Genomic DNA, 22,938 nt, shown 5'->3' with positions numbered 1-22,938 from the left:
GCTGGATTCCTGTGCTTATGAAAACAAAACAATCTGCAAGAACTGTCATTCTACACAACAAGCTGTTATTTCTCGTAAAATGGGATTTAAGGATGTGGACTCACTTCAAGACACTAAGGTGTTGACAGATTACTTCTTGTCCAGATTAAATTTTACAGCATAATTAGGTCAAATCTCATTTCACTCTAGGTTTCTTCCAGACTTTAAAAAACAGCTACAGAAAACTATGTAGTTTATCAGGGAGGGGATTCCTAAAATGGTTAGTCTTAATAAAAGTGTGACTGGAATCTGGAACGTGAACGTTTTGGTATAAAACTAAGAAAATACATTTCTACTGAACATTACTCAGATTGCAGGTACTTTATTTATTTTTTTAAATAGATTACATATGAAATTCATTTGATGTTTGAAGATACAGTACCAGTCTGAGGCAAAGCAGTACTTATGGCTGTGTGTGTGGTGGGGGTGCTGCATTTAAGTCACTAGTTTAGGTTTTTCAGGAAGTGCTGTATTTAGCCTGGGTGGGTAGTAGGACATCCTCCAGCGAATCTGTTCTGTGCTGCACAGCCCCCAGACAAATTTATTTAACCCTTTCCTGTTCTCACTGGGCGACACAGTGAGATTACACACTATGCATTAGCCTTTCATCTCTAGGGCACAAGTGCAACTGTTGTGAAGAAAGGGTCCTGGTATTTCCACCTTATCATCTCTACATATTAAAAATATATAATTTTGGGCCTCTTACCTATAGCTACAACTAGCAAGTACTGTGTTTTAAAAAAAAAAAAAGTAGCTCAGTTACATACCTCCATATAATCCCAGCCTGATTCAGAGAAAACCCAGGATTGATAAAATTCTAATCTTAACATCGGAGTCAACCAACTGCTACAATGTATCATCTAACACCATCTAGTGGCCAACAATTGTGGCAAATCCATTTCTGTACAGAATAAATACACTTTCCAGCCAATCCAACTCCCTCCTAATTGGAATTGGAGTGGGTACTAAATCCCAATACAAACACAGACTAGGCAGCAACTGCTTTTATATTACCCTGTACAAAAATAGGGCCAGTAATTTGGGCACTAAGGATTTGCAAACCACATGAAAAGCTGTAGTGTAGATATGAGTTCATGACACCCACATATAAATATGTGCACTTACTATCTTCTGGAAGCATCGTATTTAGAAAGATCACAATCCCGGTTCTCTGCTTCTTGGCTTTGATAAAGAATTAGACAGGTTACAGCAAGTCATTAACACAGACGTCATGTCCCCAACAGCAAACATACAAAACACAGTCAAAGGTGTTTTACAAAGTTTTTTTTTTATTTATTTTCTTAAATACTGGGTTTGTAAAAAGTACAAAAAAGTGAAACTGTACATTGTGTGCAAGTACAGTATTCAAATAAGTCCAGAGCTGTAAAAAGTGTAATAGTTGTGTGTCAAAGCATATTTTAGATATATTAATTGCTTTACATATACTTACTAGAAACGGTACAAGTAACAAGTTTAAAATACACAAAGGCCTTTACTGAGCAAAGTAATTTACATGATTTGCAAATCTGTCTAAAAGTACAATACAGTACATGAGACCACGACCCTCCCCTTACAGCTGTGTTTCATGCATTATTAGATGTCTTTCCCCAATAGTGCAGTAACGAGTCACTGTCCAATTCATCACTGCAAGAGGTTTGGTGCAATAAAATGTGGGTTTAAAAAAAAAAAAAAAAAAAAAAAAATCAGATTTGTAGTCTTGTGAAGCCCCAATACCACTCTCAAAATAACACGATGCTCCCCATATGGGGCTAGAGCTGCCTGTCCTCACGGTCTCGTCAATAAGAAACAGTTCAGTCATGATCACAGTTGAGATGTTACTGCTATGTGGTAATAAGAGATCAAATGTGTGTAATCAGAAATAAAAAAAAATTGAACTGCATTCACTTTTTAAAAACTTTGTATTTTAACATGATCGTTTTTTTTTTTTTTTTTTTTTTTTTTTTTAAAGGCAGTCTGAATAAATAAGGTAAAATAATTTTGTAGAAAAAGAAAATAGTACACACCCTAATTTTAAAAAAAAAAGGGCTAACAACACACATTTAATAGTATTTACCAATGCTTTTTGGAAAAATAAAAATACCCTCAAGCTGCATTTCAAAGTGGCAATTCAAGTCTGAAACATTTACAAACCACAACCTGGAGTTTCATATGGTAAACATGTTTGTTTTTTAAAAAAACAATTTTTCCATACTGGCAGTTTTCATTACATAATTAAGAAATTCAACATCTCTATTCCAGGATATTCAATTTCTGTTTTTAGACCTGGGTAGCACAAACATCTACATAAAAGGGAAAAAAAAAAATCTACTAAACTCATTATAGGCAATATGGAGTTGAAAAGCCTTAAATCACTTCAAGTAATTTTATCTTTTTTATTGCCATAGTGTTTCTTTGTCTCCCAAAGAAAAGGGAAATGGACTGTAAAATAGTTGCCTGATAACTTCAAGGGTATTCGTGTCAGATGTTTATCGTGCTCCTGGGTAAACTCAAATTAGTTTTTATTTCAGGGCTTCACAGTGTTTATAGTTGAAACAACTTTACACTATGCTAGACCTTCATGTGTTTTCAAGGAGACAACAACGTGCTTCCAGACTTCTCAAACTTTTTGCCCTTCGACAAAGCGGCTACTTGTTTAAGTAGATCACGATTCTTTGCCTAAAATGAGAAGAAAAAAATATTAAAGTTATTCAAATCCTGCAATACCGATACCTTAATTTCATTCAAGGCTTACGTTTCAAGAGTCATTTTAAAAACAAAACCGCCACATTCAACATCTTGTTGATTCACCCAGTGTCAATGATAGTCATTGTCAAATGACCATTGCAGTTTGTTACAGCCAAGTGCAGCAATTATTATAACCATAGCGAACCTAAATGTATTGTACTGCATAATAAAATTGCATACAGTTTTTGTGAATCTGTTTACCAGCTTTTTTGAAGACATTTCTGTGCCATATCCGGACCCTACAGGGCGTCTATTACCACACATCCATCACCGTGTGACCCAGTACAGCACAACCCCACCACCACGTGACCCAGTATAGCACAACTCCACCACTGCGTGACCCAGTACAGCGCAACCCCACCACGGCGGGACCCCTTACCGCAGGACACCTTTACAGTGACAGAGGACCACCAATTTCCCAGTTACAGTGAATCACTGCACACAACTTTGTAGCTGTACTTGCTGCCTGCCTGAGATGCATTCAGGGTCTCAAGTTATTGTGAAGTAGCTGCATGGTTTGTTTCAAGTTATTGTTATTTAATTTACTTTTATTTTTTTTACACATTACCTTAACAAGATGCTCTTCTTCAGTAAAGACGGATTTTCCATGCCGAGTTTTGATAAGGGACACTTCAGAAGCAATTCATGTTCTAAGCACTTTTTTTCCCCTTATTATTTGGCACACAGTACCAAAATAAATAAATCAAGTTAAAATAAAGTGAAACAACATTCTGCTTCCCTCTCTAACAAAAATAGTTCCAATATCACACTAATATCTGCAAAGTTGGAAAACAACAACAACCCTGGCTTCAGGAAAGAACAAAACAACTCCTAATTACAAGACGGGATAGCAGACATACAAATAAAGTAAAGTGCAGTTCCAAAATATAAAGTAAATAAAGCAAACATTACTAGTTACAAGACCAACACTGTGTTGCATCAACATAAAATTAAGTAAAATACAAATGTGGTTACAAAACATGAACCCTGTTTGTAACTTTAATATAAGATATCTATATGGTGATAAATTCTCAGGAAACTTCGAGATCCTGAGATAAGAAAGTTTACAAAACAAGGGAAGGCCATTCGGCCCATCTTGCTCGTTTGGTTGTTAGTAGCTTATTGACCACAGAATCTCATCAAGCAGCTTCTAGAATGATTCCAGGGTGTCAGCTTCAACAACATTACAAGGGAGTTGATTCCATACCCTCACGATTCTCTGTACAAAAAAGTGCCTCCTATTTTCTGTTCTGAATGCCCCCTTGTCTAATCTCCATTTGTGATTGATTTAAATTCAACACTTTTCACAATGTATCCGAGCATCTTGTTGGCCTTTTTTATAGCTTCCCCATATTGTCTAGATGAAGACATTTGATCTTTTACATAGATTTGATCTTTTACATAGATTCCTTCTCCAATTTCAGTATCTCCCATATGATATTTATAATGCACATTTTTATTTCCTGCGTGCAGTACCTTACACTTTTCTCTATTAAATGTCATTTGCCATGTGTCTGCCCAGTTCTGAATCTTGTCTAGATTATTTTGAATGACCTTTGCTGCTGCAACAGTGTTTGCCACTCCTCCTATTTTTGTGTCGTCTGTGAATTTAACAAGTTTGCTTACTATACCAGAATCTAAATCATTAATGTAGATTAGGAATAGCAGAGGACCTAATACTGAGCCCTGTGGTACTCCACTGGTTACCACACTCCATTCTGAGGTTTCTCCTCTAATCAGTACTTTCTGTTCTCTACATGTTAACCACTCCCTAATCCATGTACATGTGTTTCATTGAATCCCTACTGCGTTCAGTTTGAGAATTAATTTTTTATGCAGAACTTTGTCAAAAGCTTTCTGGAAATCTAAATAAACCATGTCATATGCTTTGCAATTATCCATTATTGATGTTGCATCCTCAAAAAAATCAAGCAAGTTAGTTAGACACGATCTCCCTTTCCTAAAACCATGCTGACTGTCCTAGGATACTGTTACCATATAGGTAATTTTCCATTTTGGATTATAGTTTCCAAAAGTTTGCATATAATAGAAGTCAGGCTTATTTGTCTGTAGTTACCTGGTTCAGTTTTGTTTCCCTTTTTGTGGATCGGTATTATGTTTGCAATTTTCCAGTCTGTCGGTACAACCCCTGTGTCAAGAGACTGTTGCATGATCTTGGTTAGCGGTTTGTAAATTACTTCTTTCATTTCTTTGAGTACTATTGGGAGGATCTCATCTGGCCCAGGGAATTTGTTTATTTTAAGAGCTCCTAGTCCCGTTAACACTTCTGCCTCGGTTATGCTAAAGTTATTTAAAACTGGATGACATGTAGGGCATGTTGTCCGTATCCTCCTTTGTAAAAACTTGTGAAAAGTAATCATTTAATATATTTGCTATTTTTTTTCTTCATCTATGATTTTGCCATTTGTATCTCTTAGACATTTAATATCACTGATATGGTGCTGCTAAATAAATCAACACAGAAATAATAAACAGCAGGACAGGATCTACCTTTGATACTGAATTTCCTTTCTATTCATGTTCTTTTTAACAATAACCAACCTCCACCCAGACTATAAACATACAAGGTTTGCACTAAACTTTAACCCCATCAGTGCTAGGGGGCGTACGCTAAAAATTTCCTCAGGTGTAAGTCCTAAAATAAATCTCACTGTAGCGCCGGCTGTGCGCATCCGATCTTTTCATTTTTATTTATTTATTTTTAAAAACAGAGTGTGTAGAAGGGTTTAAGATCTCAATATGTGAATGGTGTATCAGTCACGTTATTTAAAAAGTGCATGATTGATGTGTAAACTGCCCTGTATACGACTTTTCTGTGTTATTCAATGTTGAATAACAATGTTGACTGGCGCAACTTTTGATGGATACAACATTTAGGAGATCTAAGGACCTATTAGCAAACTTAATCTAACTTTCGATATTTATTTTCAGAACTTATCAATCGCTATTGACTACTGTATGTTGTCTCTGTTGTACCGTGGCATATGCGGTAGTAACTCAGTGCATGGGCACGCTGTGTCTGACCATTTGCTTCAGACATTTTAAAACACGTGTGTGAGGGTTTAGTCTCTCAAACGTGTGAATGGTGGATTGATCATGTCAATCAAATGGTGAATAACTGATGCCTTAACTGACCTATAGTTTAGTCTGGAATACAGCAAGTCAAATAAACTGAAGTGTTTTAGATTGTGGTTTGATTTGAGCAAATCCTGACGGCTACAACATTTAGCAGACCCACAGGAGATATTTGTCAAATTTTATTTTCCTTTCAGAACTAATCAATCGTTATTGACTGCTGTATACTGTCCCAGGCTATGCTGCACCAGCTGCAGTAATAACAATATTATATAATATGTCGGTGCCCTAAAGGCTGCGAGTGAGTAATCGCTTACAAAATTTTAGGACATGTGTAGGGGGATTTATTCTTTCAAAATTATATTTTGAATTTAGTTTTTGTCTACATTTAAATATATGTATAGTTTACATATTGACCCAGCGATGTTCTGTTTTAAATGTTTATTATTTATTAATACACGTGTTGACGCAGTCATGACAGAAACATACTAACTCATAGACAGTTAACATATTAGCAGTGCAAGACACAATAATTTGACTAATCACCATGTTAGGAAATTACTTTTTTAGGACTTAAGTGGCACAAATTGCAATATTTCTCTCCCCCCTCATTTAAATCTGTAATATCTCAATCAATTGAGTAGATATGCCCAAGTAAATTAACAGATAGGTTTCCTTTAGAGACCTGAGATATTTGTCTTTTAAAACAATTCAGTCCCAAATTCAAGAAAAGGGGGGTGGAAAAACCCTTAGCAGCGGTGGGGGTAAATAAAATGTATAATTTAAAACGTGTTACTTTCATATTATTAATGTTATTTCCGCAGCTATCTAAATTTTAGTTGTACACAAAGCCTCAAATGTATTTCTGTATTTCAGATATGTGGAACTGCTACACGATGCTGTAGAGCAGCACCTACCACGTACAAACAATTCAGTGGAAGGAGGACAACATGCTTTCAGGGAACCGCTGGGATCCTGACACTGCTCCATTTGGACATTCATTGAGGGAATAAAAAAGGAACAAGCTCTCAATGAACTGAAAATGGAGCAGCTCTTCTGAAGGGCAGGTGCAATTTCTCCATTATATCTGATAATATGTGCCTCACACCTAAATGTATGGTAGCCCGTTTGGATGGGAGCTATATTTTGCCCACCTCTAATTTGTAATGGCGACTTCATTATCTCTGACCGCACTGTTTGTTAGTGCCATCACAACTTGTTACTAAAATGTGTTATCAAATGACCTTTTATCTGTTGAGTAAACTGTTGTTAATTTACACTATTCTATTGTTAGCCTATTTACCTTAAACAGGTAGTAGACGTTTATAAAACCTGTACTTAAATAAAAATAATAAAGAAATAACGTGCATAACCTATCACCATGTTCATTTTTGTTTGTTTTGATCCTGCATAACCTTCTAGAGTAGGCTAAAGTTAGCAGTTAAATAGAAATCTTATTTTCTTAAATCAATAAATCGATATATTTTCTGCATTATTTGTTTGTTCAATACCTAATATTAATTTACCACAGCAAATCAAAGTAGCACAGTATGCACAACTATGAAAAGATGTGATAAATACAGTGAACAGGCAGTGGTGCAGGGCTGGAGATGCAGTACCGAGTTTCCTATAGACATGCAGTGCCTTTTAAACCTGTTTCACAGTGAAAAAAATTACTTTTAAAACAGCGTGTGTAAAATAAACAGCTTGTGTGAAAATAAATTAGATATGACTGGCACTGAATAAATGGACCGCAAAGGGTTAAAGAATAGTCCAGCCAAGTTCAATCACAATTGAAGAAGTGGTTCTCTATACATATGTAGAACTAAGTATGACTCAACTATATCCCAGCTGCAGAGGATGCACAAGACAGTATTGGACTCTCCAAAACTCCTGGTTAATGTTGTATCAGTTTGTTTTTTGGTTAAGCAGCAAAACCACCGTACCTGTTGCGCCTCCATAGCTTCTTTGTGTGCTTTCTCCATGTTGTTCATTTTTGTTCTCATATTTGATTCCTGGTACTGAAAATCTGCCTTTAGTTCTGTAAGCTGTAAGAGGAAAAAAAAAAAAGGAAATAAAAACCTAGAGCCATCTTCCATATATCCTCAAATTTCAGAAAAGAATGTTCTCCAAATACAGATGAACGCACTTTGTATCATGATTGCCGTGCAGACATAATTCGTGATAAAGTTTCACGTTTGCCTAGGACAGTACATTACGGGTTCGAGAAAAAAAGAAAGAAAACTAATGGTGAACTAAAGAGCAGTGTTTTAATACTGTACATTTAGTCATTCTTTACACTTAAACAAATGCATATAGTTTGCTACAAGACAAATACGTTTTGTATCATCTGGAACAAAACAGTTTGTGTCATTACCTAAAAAAAGGCACAAATTGTCGAACGATGAGAGCTATCAATTAGGTGTTGCATTTGGTGTTAAGAAATAACACCATAAAAAAGTTTACAAACAAGGAGGCGGCCATTCGGCCCATTGTGCTCGTTTGGTTATTTGCATAAGACTATGTTAAAGAAATCTGACGATGTTGGTATTTTGTAACTGAACTGTATCCCATTAAGCCCACGCAGCATCTGACAGGCTGCACAAAATGTCAGTTTATCAGCAGAGATGATTATTAGTTGCAAGTTGCATTGGAGGGTAATTATATTCCGAGGTTACTTAGTAAAGCCTGGCCATGCAGCATTTGACAGGCTGTACAAAACACGACGGGTTTGTTATATTAAAGGTAATTTCTCAAAGAACTTATGGTGCATGGTGAGTGGTTTTTGAAAAATCGTGAAAATAAAACAAGGTATGATATTAAGCCAGGTGATAAACAGGCTCAACTGTATCTGCAAAAACATAAGTGTAAAATACTTGCGTCACAAAAAAAAAAAAAAAAAAAAAAATAATGCACGAGATCACCACTTCTGGTCAACGCACACCTGGATCACCTAATTCAATGTCCAGTTGAGTGGTAGACAGAACCCTTTGCAGTACCTTTTTATCCTTTTCTAATATGGTTTGATCTCTCTGCTGCAGTAGTCTTTTCAAGGACATCACTTCCTCCTTCAGCTGACTGATCAGGATAAAGTTATCAGTTCCTCCGGAGTCCATCGACTGGTTAATAGAACTACTAAAGAACAAAAGAATTAAATAAATGTATGTCATTAACACTTTTTGGATATAAGCAACTCATTACATGAGCCAGTTCATGAAATCAGTTCACAGTAGATTTGCAAATAAACTGACCAGAACAAAATCCTCCATATAATGAAGATAATGTATACTAGAAAGTCAATATTTACAAATCACCCATTCTATTTCCAGTTATAACTACTGTATGTCAAACTTACCTATCTCCATTTGATGGCTTGGTCTCCAGTTTTGGTTTCTTCTTTGGAGTTTCATTCTGAATAGATGAAGTAGTATGGCTAATACAAAGAAACATTAAAAGGAGTTAAAAAAAACATTACTGACAAGCTGAACTTGTACAGTTTTAGATTATTTTGCTGACAGCAGCAGAATAGGAAGTAAAGCCAGGGTCATTCCTTACATGTACTGAATATTTCTAAACATACTAGATAGAAATTAGTTTACTCCAGTGCTATTTACCTCTGTTTCCACAGTACCTGGTCTTGCTCTGGGCTGAGGCTGTCGAGTCTGTAATTAAAAAATATGCACATTGTAAATTGTAAATGTAATCCAGCATATCACATTAAAAGCTCAGTCCTAATTGTCACAATAATGAGGGGATGGGTTGGAGGCAGAACATTAACTCATGTAGCTGCGATCAATTCACAAACCGACTGGACTGCATTTTTAAGAAGCTCAGGGTTATAATGATCAGAATTTAACAAAAATAATCAAGAGCAGGTACAGTAACGAGACATTCACACAAAGGAGGCTGCAAGCCAGCACTATTTGATTTTCCTATCTTCGTCATCTACAACCAGAAACAGCAAGTCTTCGTGTGACTTCACACAGCAACACCAAGTACAGCCCTCTATTAAAATGTGTTTTATGCAATTAAAACTTTGCATTCCTGTTTCTATTAAAAATGTTCCTAATGTGACTTAAAACATGCATTAAGAAAGCATCTAAAACCAGCAGGATTGGTTTCCAACTTGCCCCGGTCACAGGTTTACAGTTTTCATTGGTTCATTTCTCTGTCTTTATTCACAATGACCCTTTAATTTATGTAATTGTTTGTTTCTCCTGGTATGGTAAATACAGCAACCTTTTGTGCCTTATACAAAATCACTTGACAAAAAAACAAAGGACAGATATACCAATCAAAACTGTAGAAACCAACTTACTCATAGGACTAAATTACATACTTATGGTGGCCGCTTCTGTGCCGGTGATGGTGGTGGTGGTGGTGGTGGTGATGGTGTCTAGAATGGTGCTGGTCCTTCTCAGTGAGCGAGGCTGAGGAAGAATTGGAATGTGATGACCCCAACCCTTTTCTCTGCTCTTTAGTTTTCTGTAGGACGCGTCTGTACGACAGAGTGCATAGCCAACAAAGTAACTTCCCGTCAACCTGGGAAAACAAAACAATTTGATTTAGTAACAATACTGACAACAGAAATTAAATAAGAATGCAACAGGCTTTGTACACTAAATGCACACAAGCCTTATATCCTTAGAAAACAGCATTATAATTTATAATAGGTTTTTTTTGCTAGCCTAGCCAGCAGAACCCTTCTGATGTTTGCAGTTTGATACTCTATAAAACAGTATGATTTGACTAATGGATTTTGATATTGGGATCTCAATGTACTGGTCACAGGTCAATAGTGCAGGTTTAAGTATTTTCATAACTTTGTATGAACTACAAAAACTATTCCAAAACTGAAATTACAGCCAAGGAAACCAGAATAGTTATTTTAATTTATCACACAACATTCAGTAATCTTTGGCTGCACATTAATACAAACACCTTTTATGCAAAATTACTGTGCGCACCAACTATTAAATGCCTGGCATGTCCCCCCCCCCCCCCGCACATTATTTTCTATTAATTTTTAGGCGCATAAAAAAGTTTTTACAATAACCAATTCCGAATAATTTTGTACTGTATTACTGTTATTAGGTGTTATTTTGGCTGCAATTGGTATATGCATTACACAGGTTTCGTGCTAAAAGTAAAAATATGGAGTTATGCAGAAAACATTCACCAATAAATTATATTTAACTTTGAATGTGAAATGATTGTGTGACTCAGTAGCTTCAAATGATGGCCTCAAACCTTTTTTATATTAGTCCAAGCTGACAGTCACATTTAATATGTTGTTTGTTTGTAATACTCACCTGATGACATTCCAAAAGAGAACAGTCATTTTAAAATGCATGGACCCGAGAGTGTACAAAGTGGTAAGTGTTATCATTCCATTTCAATACCTTCCGTCTGCCTTCCTCTTTGCGATCAAAGGCACACTGCTGCTTGCACTGTTCACAGGTCTGGGGAGGGCCGTATTTCTTTTCTGAGTTTGTGCAGCGTTGACACTTGGTTCCAATAAAGGCTGCAATTATATTACAGTACTGACAAGGCTTGGGCTGTAAAATAAAGCCAAAAAATATCAAATTAAACACAATCATTCTCAAACATTTACTACAACATCCTAACTTTACACATCAATCTTGCACGCCTTTATTTTTTGTAAAAACTATATAAAAATGCACTGTACTTCTCTATTACTTATCAATATACTTTTTGGGGTATTGTCAGATAACTTACCGTCCCAAATTGCTTCACATTCTGAGCACACTTCTTGCAAATTGTGTTTGTTTTGCTGAAAGAATAAAACAAATAAAAACAATTTACTTTGCTAAATCGTCATTTCAAACTATAATAAAATATATCTGGTACATAAAACAAGCTTGAGACAGGTACCTGCTTATCACTAACAGAGATAACTCTTAGGTTAGTAATAAAAGCAGGAGTGTATCTGAGCAAAGCAGATTAAAGTAAATTAACAACAGAAAATAAATTAAGCGCCAAAGAGGTGAAAATATTGCTTTTACAGCATGGAAAATTCTAAGAAAAAGGTACCTGTATTTTAATATCAACCATCAACACCATGATGCATTAAATACACATGGGTTGATAAAAACCTGGGTAGATACCCACATGGGTTAGCTTTTCCTGGATTACCCCCCACCCCCCAAAGAAAAAGAAAAACAGTAAATTACCTTTCCTGTTGAAATTCAGATCTACAGTATGTACATTTCACAATTGGGTGTGCTATCCGGCATTCCTGTAAATTAAAAGGTGCCACTGTGTTAATTACAGCAATTGATTTAAAGTAGTCATTTTATTTGGCAGATCCTTGAAACATAACTTCAACTTGATAGAATAACTTAGGCACTACTTTTAATAGGTAACTTCAAATTACTAGTAAATGTATTGCAATGACACTCCTGATATATTCCTTGTATACACATCTGAAGTATTTTTTTTTTTTTGTTATATAAAATTGAATAAAAACTAAGACAGAAAAAAAGACCTCTGCACAAAGTCTATTAAGGTAACTTGAATGTTTTATACATCTGGCACAGTTCTCCGAAGGGTAACACCACATTAAAAAGAAAGCACGCCTCTGCGTTATCAACAGAGGGAAACATGCTGTCTTGCTTTACTGTGGGTTTGCAGATTATCCATACATCTGTTTCTACAGGATTTAAGAGGCAGGGTGGTAGGAGTTGGCATTCTGATTCCTGGCAGTAATTCTTCTACAGTAGAAAAATCAGGTAAACGCAGTGTTTTGTTTTTGTAACCAATAAAAATATAAATCAGAACTAAAAGCCTGCGATACTTGACTACCAGTAGCAGGATCGCGAATCATGTTTCGCTGTCACCTGGGAGCAAGTTTATTCTCATTTAAAAATGTACTGCTTTAAGAAGATGCAATTTTAAAACCGAAATTTAAACTGTAGCTCGACATTTTAAGCCATAACTGGAAGTTCGTTCGCCTTTAATCGAAACATATGAATTAAAAAAATCAGATGCTCGCGCATGAAATGGATTTCAAAACAAAGGGTATCTTTTTTCGGAAGCCTTTTAACAGTTTTAATTTCAGGCGGTGTTTTAGTGTATTGTCAGCTGAGAATACTACAAATACTACCTAGTATTCTGACTGGGCTCACACTGCAGCAAGTAACTACTGGTAAAATCATTATGATGTACTCGTATTTGTTACATACTACAAGGTACCAGAATGTAATACTAATAATAAATACTGCAAATATACTAAACAAAAATGCACTGGATTTACGACACCCTATAAAAACAGTGGCTAACAGTCAGATGTAGGTGATTTTGGACGTTTATATAGGTTTACGGCATACAGATGAAAGAACAGAGAGACCCAGACCTTGCAAAGCTGCTGCCCCTGTGAAAGCTCCTCAAACGGGTACCGCTGGTTACACTTGGTACACGCGTACAGGGCCGTAGTCGCCATTCTCAACAAAAAATACCAAACAAGAAAAATATTATATATCTAAAAAAAACAAAATACACTAGTGGGTTAAAAGCGTGTTCTTTACACTACACCTTTGAGAAAGCTAACCCAAAGAGGTCCTTTAAAAAAAAAAAAACATCCAGGGTTAAAATCTTTAAAATGAGTTTCAAGCTCTTCACGGCTTTTTTTTTTGTTTCCGCGGCGTCACTCGGACCGGATGCCGACCAACAACGACAAAGGAAGGAGAGCCTGACCAACCAGCGCAATCTGCAAATGGGCGGGAACATGAGTTTTTAAAACCAATAGCCAATGAGAGCACACTGTGTGCTCTGTTTCTCAAATGAAACGCCTTGTTTTGCACTATTTTTTATGACGTAACCCACAGAGTAGCAGATCGGTCTCTGTACACATGTAGTCAGGAGGCAATTGCTCAGAACAGTATTCTGTGAAAGTGGATGATAACTAAGTATACTACGGGTTAGAGCTACAGGAAACAGATCTAATGTTTCATTAAAAAGCAGACTACAAATCCCATGTTGGTATCTGCCCTTCAAACAAGCCAATGTACACTGTTTCAAGAGGACTACAACCCGCAATGTAATTTAAATATTCCTCTAGTTTTATAGGTTTCTAGGAAGAGGGTCACTGTAGTTTTTTTTTTGTTTGTCCCATCTCAGGTTAACAGCAACTGAATCGATTTAAACAATAGAGCATGCGTACTATTTGAACTATAGCAGCTTAAACAGCGTATTGGTAGTGTAGAACTGTATTCTTGAAAAAGCACATAGACAACCAAAACCAATGATGTTGACCTACAATATCTAACAAGCAATATGTGTTTCTTCCAGGTAACCAACATGGCTGTGCAAATGCGATTATTATTTAATATAGCGTTGATAATTATATTGTTCACATCCTTGGGTTTACTTACAGACAAATACATATCGGTTTATTCTTTCCATTAGTTATAGGCTGTTTTTCCTTTGCGCTCTGTAATTGGTCTTTCGGCATTGCAGTCAGGCGTGGATTGTGACGCCATCACGTTTTCCCCGGCCCCTCCTGCACACGCTGACCGCTCAGTTGGTGTTTATGGTGTTTCCTGCGTGCAGGCAGCAGTAGGTTTGCAGAGAAGTAGCAAATGTAAAGTATAAGTGAGATAAAGCATTAAAAGTACAAAGAAAACGGCGCATGTTTGATGGCGACAGCAGCAGCAACCTACTCTTCTGAGACGGTATGGAACGCTTTAGCAGTTTAATATGGTCTTTGTATTAAGTAAATACGTTATTTGTAATTAATTCTGTTTCTGCAGCGATTAGGGATTGTATAAGATACAATGTATCCTTAAATAGACGATTTTACACTGGTGAAACAATCAATTTTTAAAACATGTACTGTTTTTGTGTGTGATGAATGTTACTGTAAATTGCAGAACACTTGATATTATAGCTCATGTTACACAACACGCACCGAGCGGTCTTGCTGATAAATAATATATACCTGCCATTCTGTTACAGCATTTCATTAAAATGGTCATGAATGGCTTACAAAATTACAGATTTTAGTTTGCATGATGTCTAGTTTAGTGATCGTGTAGACGTAGATTTTTCTTCTCTAAAAACTGGGACAAGATCTCTCAACGTATATGATTTTCAATAGCGAATGTAATTAACTAAACCTTTGCAGTTAGATGAGCTGATGGTTGTAATGTTGAGCCGCCTTGGTCTATTTTTGCATTGCAAAGTAGTATTAACATATATGGAACGTTCCTCTCTTTATTATCTTATCCATTATTTGCAAATACAGATACAGACATTGTAACCCTCTGAGTCGCTGCTCACTGTGGCTTGATACCTCCTTACATAATGTGTAGAATTAAAGGTGTTGATTGTTGTTAAAATCGCACACATAAAGGCCGTGTTGTTATGTTATATTCCACACTGAGTTACAGGTACAGTAATGTAGTGATTATAAATACTGAACACTCTGGGTGGGACATTTCTGAACGAATTACTGAGTTCATCCCCTGTTATCTACTAGGGAATCCTTGAGTAATCAGTCGTTGTCCAGCTTGCAAGTTCTACATCTGGGTACAGTAACAGTGTCTGTACTGGCTGAGTATGTTAGGGTAAACTATTGCAGAATAATATCCTATTATTACATTGTATACCTGTGTGTAAACCGACTGAAGTTGTTTCAGTTTACCTATCATTCTTCAAATGATTTCTGACATTCATAGAGCCTGATAAAATCTCAAAGCAAACATTTTAATAAGTCAAGAGTTTGATGTTATTTATCTAATTATTATTATTATTATTATTATTATTATTATTAATAATAATAATAATAATAATAATAATAATAATAATATGTGTATTATATTGTGAGGAAGCTTAGTAAGTTGTGGCTTCAACACAATTTCTTTCAAGGCTCAGAATCTGAGGGGAATATACAGAAATGATATAATAAGGCTATGCGATAAGCCATTGCGTAGAAGTTTGACCCAGTCTGGTTTTATTATGACTTTAATAAGACTCATTGAAGTTTGTTAAATGCACGCTGTGGCTAATGAAGCTCGTAGTAAAACCAGGAATGGGTAAATCTGCTTTGCAATAGGAGTCTCATTTCCAGCTGTGATATATATGGAGCGAGATACAAATCTTATAAATGCAGGTTATCCAGAATTAGCAGCTGCACAGCAAAATGCTAAATTGGCATAGCAGTCCTGTAGCTTTCCCTGTGTCTAGATCGCAGTGCTGCAGTTCCACCCTGCAGTCAGAGGCGTGCTAAGCTGGTACTGAAGAATCTCCCTTTGCTTTCCCCAGCTGCGGGACCTGCTCGGTGTAAGCTCTCGCGGCCCGGCCGTGTCTCCGCCTCCGTCCTTACCCTCGTTTGTGGAGTACCCGATGCAGCGCCCCTTCCTCAACGCTGACCTGCGGAGGTCCCCTGACAAAGCAGTCAAAGCGTACCCGGAGAGCAGCAGCACAGGTAAACTCACCCAAGATTCTTCTGTAATCTGGTCTTCGTGTGTTTTATTTTTAAATCATTTTACAAGGCTAAGGACAGACTGGCACCAGAGAACAAAACAGGTCATTTACACTAACTCTCTTTTTTTATCCACAAACAAAAGGTGTTCTTAGAACTGCAAATAGTTGTTTTTTTCCCCCCAAAACCCCCAGGTCCTAACCTGCCAGCTCACAAGCTGGAAATACAGTAATCGCACCTATCAAGATGGGTCTCTCGCACTGCTACACAAAAAGCATTGATAAACGTTATGCATTTCCTCTCGTTTTGAGCATTTGCATGTGACTGCATTCGTTAGTAGATGTGGGTTGTACATTGCCACGACTCTGAAAGTACATCCTTCATGCATCTGATCACAACACAAGATAGTTTAGTCCTATACATGACTACCATATAGTAAGTGCTGTACAGAAACGTAAATACTCAGGCTTGCCAATTATTGATAAGGTACATATTGGTTTGTAGTGTACAATGGGCAATGGTTGAAAACATTACATTTTTTATTTATAAGAAATACTTTTACTGGTGGTAAAAGCATCTAGTAAAAACTTTTCTGAGTGCTTTTGTTTCTGTCAAATTTTGAGTAATTAACAGGTAATATCTGTAATACTGGGGAAGATGATCCTTGTCCTAATGGAAGTTCGATGACTATCCAGGTGGCATGAGTTCACACCTCCCATAGCTGTCTATGCACGTTTCTTACACAAGTGGTGCGACTTCACAGCACGCAGTCCAGCTACCAGAGATACTGTGGTTAAGTGTTAGACCCCACCCAGTCCAAAGACTAATTAACAATGTCAGGAAAGTCTTAATACTATCCGTATATATTTACTGTAACATGTGGAGCTTGTTACTGGTAAAGAATTAAAAAATAAACGTACATTTCTCTGTGAACTAAATAGCAGTCCTTATCGTTGGACTAGGCCCCAGACAGAAATGAGAAGTAAGCTATATAACTCCAGGGGGCTGATTAACAAAAGACTGATTGATGAAATTCCCATGGCCATTGGAGTTTTGTTCTGTAGTACTTTCCCAGAATTTCTGTCTGCTTTTGAATTTACCTTTTGTTCATCATAACCTCTTTGCTCTTCTACCCCTCCTGTTATGCACTGGACCTGCCTGACCTAAGCACCAGGTTACTGGATCCTCAGCTGATGCACCGTCCTTGCACTATTGCCCACTATTATGTCATTGTACATACAAATTGTTTTAATCCTAACTTGTTACTTCTTACCTCCTATTGCATTCTAGTAATATTTTCACTTACTGTAAACTACTGTATTTAAATATTGCTTTTGCCCTGTAACACCTGTAAGCCGCCTTGGATAAAGGTGTCTGCCAAATAAACTAATATTAATAATAATGATATAATAATAACTTTAATTTATTATAGTGCCTTTCACACCTAGGTGTCTCAAGGTGCTGTATAAAACAAAACAATCAAACACAAAGCAACATTACAGAACACAATGAATAACAATTAATCAGTAAAATTCTATAGATACATAAATGAATAAAATAGGTAAATATAAACTGATCATCGTAAATGTACAGTATATTATAATAAGCAGTGCAGACTGCAGTAGAGTCAAAGAGTTAAAAAAAAAAAAAAAAATACAGCGAAGAATAAGTGTGTCTTAAGGGTATTTTAAAATCTGGCTAGTGTTGTGGATTCTCTAATAAAGTAGTGAGTTTCAGGGAGCAACACAGCTAAAACTACACCCTCCAAGTGTTTTGGGGACCATGCATTTTACCAGTCTGTTAAGAACGTATACATGAGATTGATTGAGTGCTACTCATAAAATAATAAAAAAAAAAAAAAAAAAAAAAAACAGTTCTTGATGGCTTTTTGTTTTTGTTTGTTTCATGCTCTTTTCCCCAGCGATCCTATCGGCACTGAAGAACCTGCAGGAAAAGATTCAGCGTCTAGAAGTGGAGCGCGCTCAGGCTGAGGAGAACCTGCAGCGGCTCTCTCACGAGACCAGCGAGTACAAGAAGGTGCTGGACCGTGAGCGAGAGCACCGCGACTCCAGCAAGACACCGGTGACCAGGCACAACAAAGGTGGGTGTGTGGGGAAGCTGGGAGAAACCTGGGTTCACTCGGGTCTACCACTTGCTATTTCCATAAGATTAGAGCTAATCAGCTAATGTTTTCTTTTCAATGTAATCAGAGGTCGTTGTCTGATGCCAAATTAAACTGTTACCTAGATTGGTGTTTTGGAGCATGCTGTCATGCTGTTAACCTCCAGTCTTTAAAAATACAGTACATGTTTTTAAAAGGACAAAAACGCCTACTAATTAGAACCAAACAACAAAGTAGTACAGTTTGCGTTTCAAGCAACTCTGTGTTTGCTCAACGATTTAAGAATCTTGACTCCTGAATACTGCAGTAGGTCTTGCTCCTGCATCTCATTTGTTACTTGAGAAGACAAATCGTTATCCACTGTTATTTCTCCTGTTGCGTAGAGCTGTCAACACAGCTAGCAGTTGCTGAATCTCGGTGTAAGCTTCTGGAGAAACAGCTGGAATACATGAAGAAGATGGTCCGCAACGCAGAAACTGAAAGAGCAACGGTGTTAAAGAAGCAGGTAACTGCAAAAAAAAAAAAAAAAAAAAAAAAAAAAAAAATGAAAATTAAATTAAAATGTACAAGTAAATTAATTATCTGAACTGTTTTTTTTTAAATGATTATTATTTTTATTTTTTAAACATCACCGAAATGTTCATTTTTGGATTCTGTTTCAGGTTTCTTTAGAACGAGAGAGATCTGTCGATGCGTCAGATGTCCAGGCCAAGTTTAAGAAGCTAGACCTGCTGGAACAAGAATACCTCAGGCTCACAGCAACGCAGGAACTGGCAGAGGTGAGCAGAGGTTAAAAAGGAGCTGTTCGGACAGATTGCTGGACTGTTCAAACCATCCCAGGATTTTCTGTGAACTTACAGTTTTCTAATCCATACCAAAAATGCAACCTGCATATTATTAAGGTCACACTAAATCTTAAATAGCTTATGTCAATGTAACACGAGTTCTAAATTGTGGACTATATTTGACTTGATCAGCCTATATCCCATCAGGATAATCCACTGGAGGAATTTATTTAGATTGTTTTACATCACTTTTTACATGGTTCCCAGGTCCTGTAATGTGCTAAAACAATCTCTTTGGCCTGTCCTGGAGGGGAAAGGTTAATCCACTTTTGCATTTCCATAGCTCCAGGTATCTTATTATTAAAATGTTCTAGAACTATTTTCTTTTGCATAGTGTTCAAGGAATTATGGTTCTGTTTACACACGGTACATAAACGAAAGTGCTGTTTCGTAATTTATGCAAAATGCTGTGTTTAGTAGCAGTTCTTTTTAAAGTATGCAAACTTCTGTGGGGTTTCTTTTTCCCCCTCTATTGTAGAGTAAAATCTGTGAGCTGCAAGAGAAGCTTCGAGAAGAAGTGCACCAGAGAAAGCTGATGCAGGACAAGGCTGCTCAGGTAGTGTAGATATTTCTTCATGTAGATCAGTTATTTATTCAGCCAGGTTCACTTTTGTTGCATAATTCATAATTATATGAATAAGTTTCTAACAGTGACACAATACATTAGGAAATAACTGAATAACCAGAAAATATGGAAAAGTATCTTAAGAAAATGGCTAGACAGGCGCATAACGTATGCTTGGGCAAAGATGGACCAGGTCAGACTGCTAAGTTTAATTAGGATATGTTGGTTGATCAGGTTAAAAAAACGAATTGATGAAGAATAATTATGCATGCTAATGCTAAAATTAACTGAGGACAAGGTTGATATAATTTATTCATAAGTATAAAGCTTACTGGGAAAACAAATATCACATAGAACCATGTTGGCTTCAGGTTTTATTTAAGTTTAATTCAATGGCTACAGTTTGTGGTGAACTGTGTAAGTGAAACACAGCTGATAAGAAACTGTGTTTTCTGCTGGCTGAAGACTCTTTTTTTTTACAGTTACAGACCGGGTTGGAAGCCAGTCAGATCTTGCTTCAGTCGTTGTCCCCTAAACCAGCAAAGGCAAAGAAAATGAAAAAGAAGAAAAAACAAGCAGCAAAAGTAAGATTTCTGTACAAAAATAAAAGTAGATCATAATTGCCTACTGTCACTATTGAAAATGAACTGTTCTCATGTTATTTCTGTTGCCTTATGTAGAAATTCAAGTGTCTTTTCTTTCTCTTAGAAGCCTGTTCAACAGCCCTATTCACACACCCAGCCTCATTACAGACTGAGCCTAGGGGACGTCCCCTTTGTAGCAGGAAAGGTGAGTCAATAAAGTTATCTTTACATGTTGGCAGAATGTGTTCAGCACAGCACATGCGCCAGTATCAAACTTGATGTCGGCATCTTAAATCAGTTTAAGTCTTTCTTGGGGTATTTGAATGTTTAATTTGAATTGCTGGTGCAGCCTACATTTGCAATGTAAATGTTATTTTGTAAGAACAGATTTGTAGCTGTTTAAATGATTAATAAGTTGTTACAGATTATTTGGTATCGCAGGCATCAAGATTAACAACCCCACTCCTTTTTTTTTGAATCCCTCTTCCTAGTCCACTGGTAACAGCCACTCTGTACGTGCCAATGTCCAGCACGTCTTGCACCTGATGAAACAGCACAACAGGCTGCTGTGTAACGACCGTGTGCTGAGCGATAGGCCAGTGGCCAGGAAGTTAGTCTCCACCACCAATGGCAGGAGGGCTTCGACCACCTCCACCACTAGCTCCTCCTCTTCCTGCAGCGAGGAGCTCTCAGACCTGTTGCTGGCACTGCAGGATGAGTTTGGGCACATGAGCTTGTAAGTGGAAATGTACTGTAAATGCTGTGAATGGTAATTTTGAGTAAGTAGTTTCGCGTTTAATTTAATTTTCACTACCCCTTTACAATAAGTACTACTGATTGTAAGCAGATAAAGTCATTTGCTGATATATTGGGTTTATTAAGCATCAAGTCTGTTTTAAGATGCTTTCACAAATCTTTTAGAAAACAAAGTAATTATGTTTTAAGTTAGTGTTTGTACTAGTTCGTTATAAAGTCGCTTAGGGAGTAAGCAGCGACCAGAAAAAATATCATTCACGGAGCACTAAAGTTTTATATAGTTGCCACATCATTGTCAAAACTTCAGCATAGGTTTGACTGTGCTTCTCTAATTTAGAGTGGTGAATAATCGGCTTAACTGAGTACGTTGGTTAAGCCTGTGTTTTGCTTTCCTATTTTGAAGTGAACACCAAGAACTAGTGAAACAGATTCACGAGACTCGGACAGACCGTTTGCGACAAGACTTGGAACGAGAGTTGGAATCGCTGGTTAAGAGAATGGAGGCTAAAGGGGACCAGATAGCGAAAGTGCACAGGCATCAAGGACAGGTAAACATGCCGATCTTCCACATTTCAGATCAGTCCAAGTTCAAAAGTTTTCATAGAAACAAACATCCAAACAAGATGATGCCTGTCATTTACGCCTGTGTTGTGCTGTTGGGTGTTTATCAGCTGGAGAAATTAAAGAAGTCACAAAGGAAGCATTCCGGCGATGGCAGGGGGAGCAGGAGCGGGAATGGCGTCGGGGAGGTGAAGGTCACGACCACCGTCACCACAAGAGGAAAGAGCGCAGGTCAGATCAAAGTGAAACCAGGGGAAAAAAGCAAGGACAGTCTGAGACTGCTCAGGGACATGCAGACCCTGCAGACCTCACTCCGCAAGGACGATATCCACTGGGATTACTGAGCGCCTTGGGGAGGGAGCGACACATTCTCAGGGTTTGGTGTTTATGGATTCACCCCTCTATTCCTCCACCTCTGTGTACATTGTGGTGTTTTCATGTGTGTCTGGTTTGGATTTTTTAATTTTTTTATTGCTACTACCCACTCTGATTTTAACATTTTTAAAATAAAATATTTATTTTTTACATTTTGTGTTTTTTGGATTCTGTTTAGAAACATATTTTGACCTGGTTAGATTTACTGGTTGAGCCGACGTCGTTCGGCATGACGGAGAAAGGTGTGATTTCATTTCATCAACACACAAAGACCGACAAAAAGAGCTGAACAACACCCTGCCATGAGCCCAATCTCAGGAACTGTCTTAGTCAAACAAAGGGAGCTTGCAAGCCCATGGGAGATGTAATTAAGACCGCCCTTTGAGTAGCCACCATGCTTGTCGATGGCCCGTCATTTTATTTTGTGAAATCCAGGATCTATTGCAAGCAGGCAGTTTTTTTTTTTTACATTAATACCCATGGAGGCCTGCAGGCCGCTCCTCCCCCCCCCCCCTCTCATTTCATTTATTTTTCTATTTGTTTATTTTCTTTATTTAAATTTATGACAGAATCTTGAGTATAGACACATCAACACTGCTCGCCAGAGTCAGACTGAATCCAGATACCTCTCCCCTTTTTGTAACTGTGTTAATACAAGGGGTCTATTTCAGTCATCCGAATAGTAGCGGATTTCTCCCATGTGTGATTTACTGACCACTTATTAACAACTATTAATACAGTAAGTAATAATACTGAGGAAGATCATCTTTAAAAACTGCAGGATGGTGTAATTAAGATCATTAAAA

General features: G+C 37.2%; 2 protein-coding genes across 4 annotated transcripts; one reads left to right on the top strand and one right to left on the bottom strand.

Annotated features, from left to right (window-relative positions):
* Window positions 1-1,310: 1,310 nt before the first annotated feature.
* On the bottom strand, window positions 1,311-13,540 carry fam76b (family with sequence similarity 76 member B). Of its 2 annotated transcripts, none has more exons than XM_041232540.1 (10): window positions 13,256-13,540; window positions 12,075-12,139; window positions 11,620-11,674; window positions 11,283-11,438; window positions 10,220-10,422; window positions 9,495-9,542; window positions 9,236-9,313; window positions 8,880-9,015; window positions 7,827-7,928; window positions 1,311-2,715 (listed from the first exon to the last, which is right to left on the bottom strand). In XM_041232540.1, the coding sequence occupies exons 1-10, from the start codon at window positions 13,340-13,342 to the stop codon at window positions 2,626-2,628; spliced, it is 1,020 nt and encodes a 339-aa protein (XP_041088474.1). In that variant the 5' UTR covers window positions 13,343-13,540; the 3' UTR covers window positions 1,311-2,625. The 2 variants fall into 2 exon arrangements, with proteins under 2 accessions (XP_041088474.1, XP_041088475.1); XM_041232541.1 differs by having other exon boundaries at window positions 8,880-9,012.
* On the top strand, window positions 12,444-22,591 carry cep57 (centrosomal protein 57). Of its 2 annotated transcripts, none has more exons than XM_041232538.1 (11): window positions 12,444-12,632; window positions 16,165-16,327; window positions 18,246-18,425; window positions 18,830-18,951; window positions 19,109-19,225; window positions 19,770-19,847; window positions 20,339-20,440; window positions 20,565-20,645; window positions 20,932-21,176; window positions 21,600-21,744; window positions 21,868-22,590. In XM_041232538.1, exons 2-11 carry the CDS (start codon window positions 16,246-16,248, stop codon window positions 22,099-22,101), a joined length of 1,386 nt encoding a protein of 461 aa, XP_041088472.1. In that variant the 5' UTR covers window positions 12,444-12,632; window positions 16,165-16,245; the 3' UTR covers window positions 22,102-22,590. The 2 variants fall into 2 exon arrangements, with proteins under 2 accessions (XP_041088472.1, XP_041088471.1); XM_041232537.1 differs by lacking the exon at window positions 12,444-12,632 and adding an exon at window positions 14,399-14,573 and having other exon boundaries at window positions 21,868-22,591.
* Window positions 22,592-22,938: the final 347 nt, after the last annotated feature.

This window comes from Polyodon spathula, chromosome 30 (assembly GCF_017654505.1).
Source record: "Polyodon spathula isolate WHYD16114869_AA chromosome 30, ASM1765450v1, whole genome shotgun sequence".
In the NCBI taxonomy this organism is placed as follows: Eukaryota; Metazoa; Chordata; class Actinopteri; order Acipenseriformes; family Polyodontidae; genus Polyodon; species Polyodon spathula.
Note: the sequence above shows the minus strand (reverse complement) of the source record. Positions and strands in the feature narration are given on the sequence as shown.

Coding starts and splice junctions, on each gene's coding strand:
- fam76b (XM_041232540.1), bottom strand. CDS start 13,342: ATGGCGACTACGGCCCTGTACGCGTGTACCAAGTGTAACCAGCGGTAC. Junction 12,140..13,255: donor AGGGGCAGCAGCTTTGCAAG/GTCTGGGTCTCT, acceptor TTTAATTTACAG/GAATGCCGGATAGCACACCC. Junction 2,716..7,826: donor AAGCTATGGAGGCGCAACAG/GTACGGTGGTTT, acceptor TTCTCATTTTAG/GCAAAGAATCGTGATCTACT.
- cep57 (XM_041232537.1), top strand. CDS start 14,538: ATGGCGACAGCAGCAGCAACCTACTCTTCTGAGACG. Junction 20,646..20,931: donor TCCCCTTTGTAGCAGGAAAG/GTGAGTCAATAA, acceptor CCCTCTTCCTAG/TCCACTGGTAACAGCCACTC. Junction 21,177..21,599: donor GAGTTTGGGCACATGAGCTT/GTAAGTGGAAAT, acceptor CCTATTTTGAAG/TGAACACCAAGAACTAGTGA.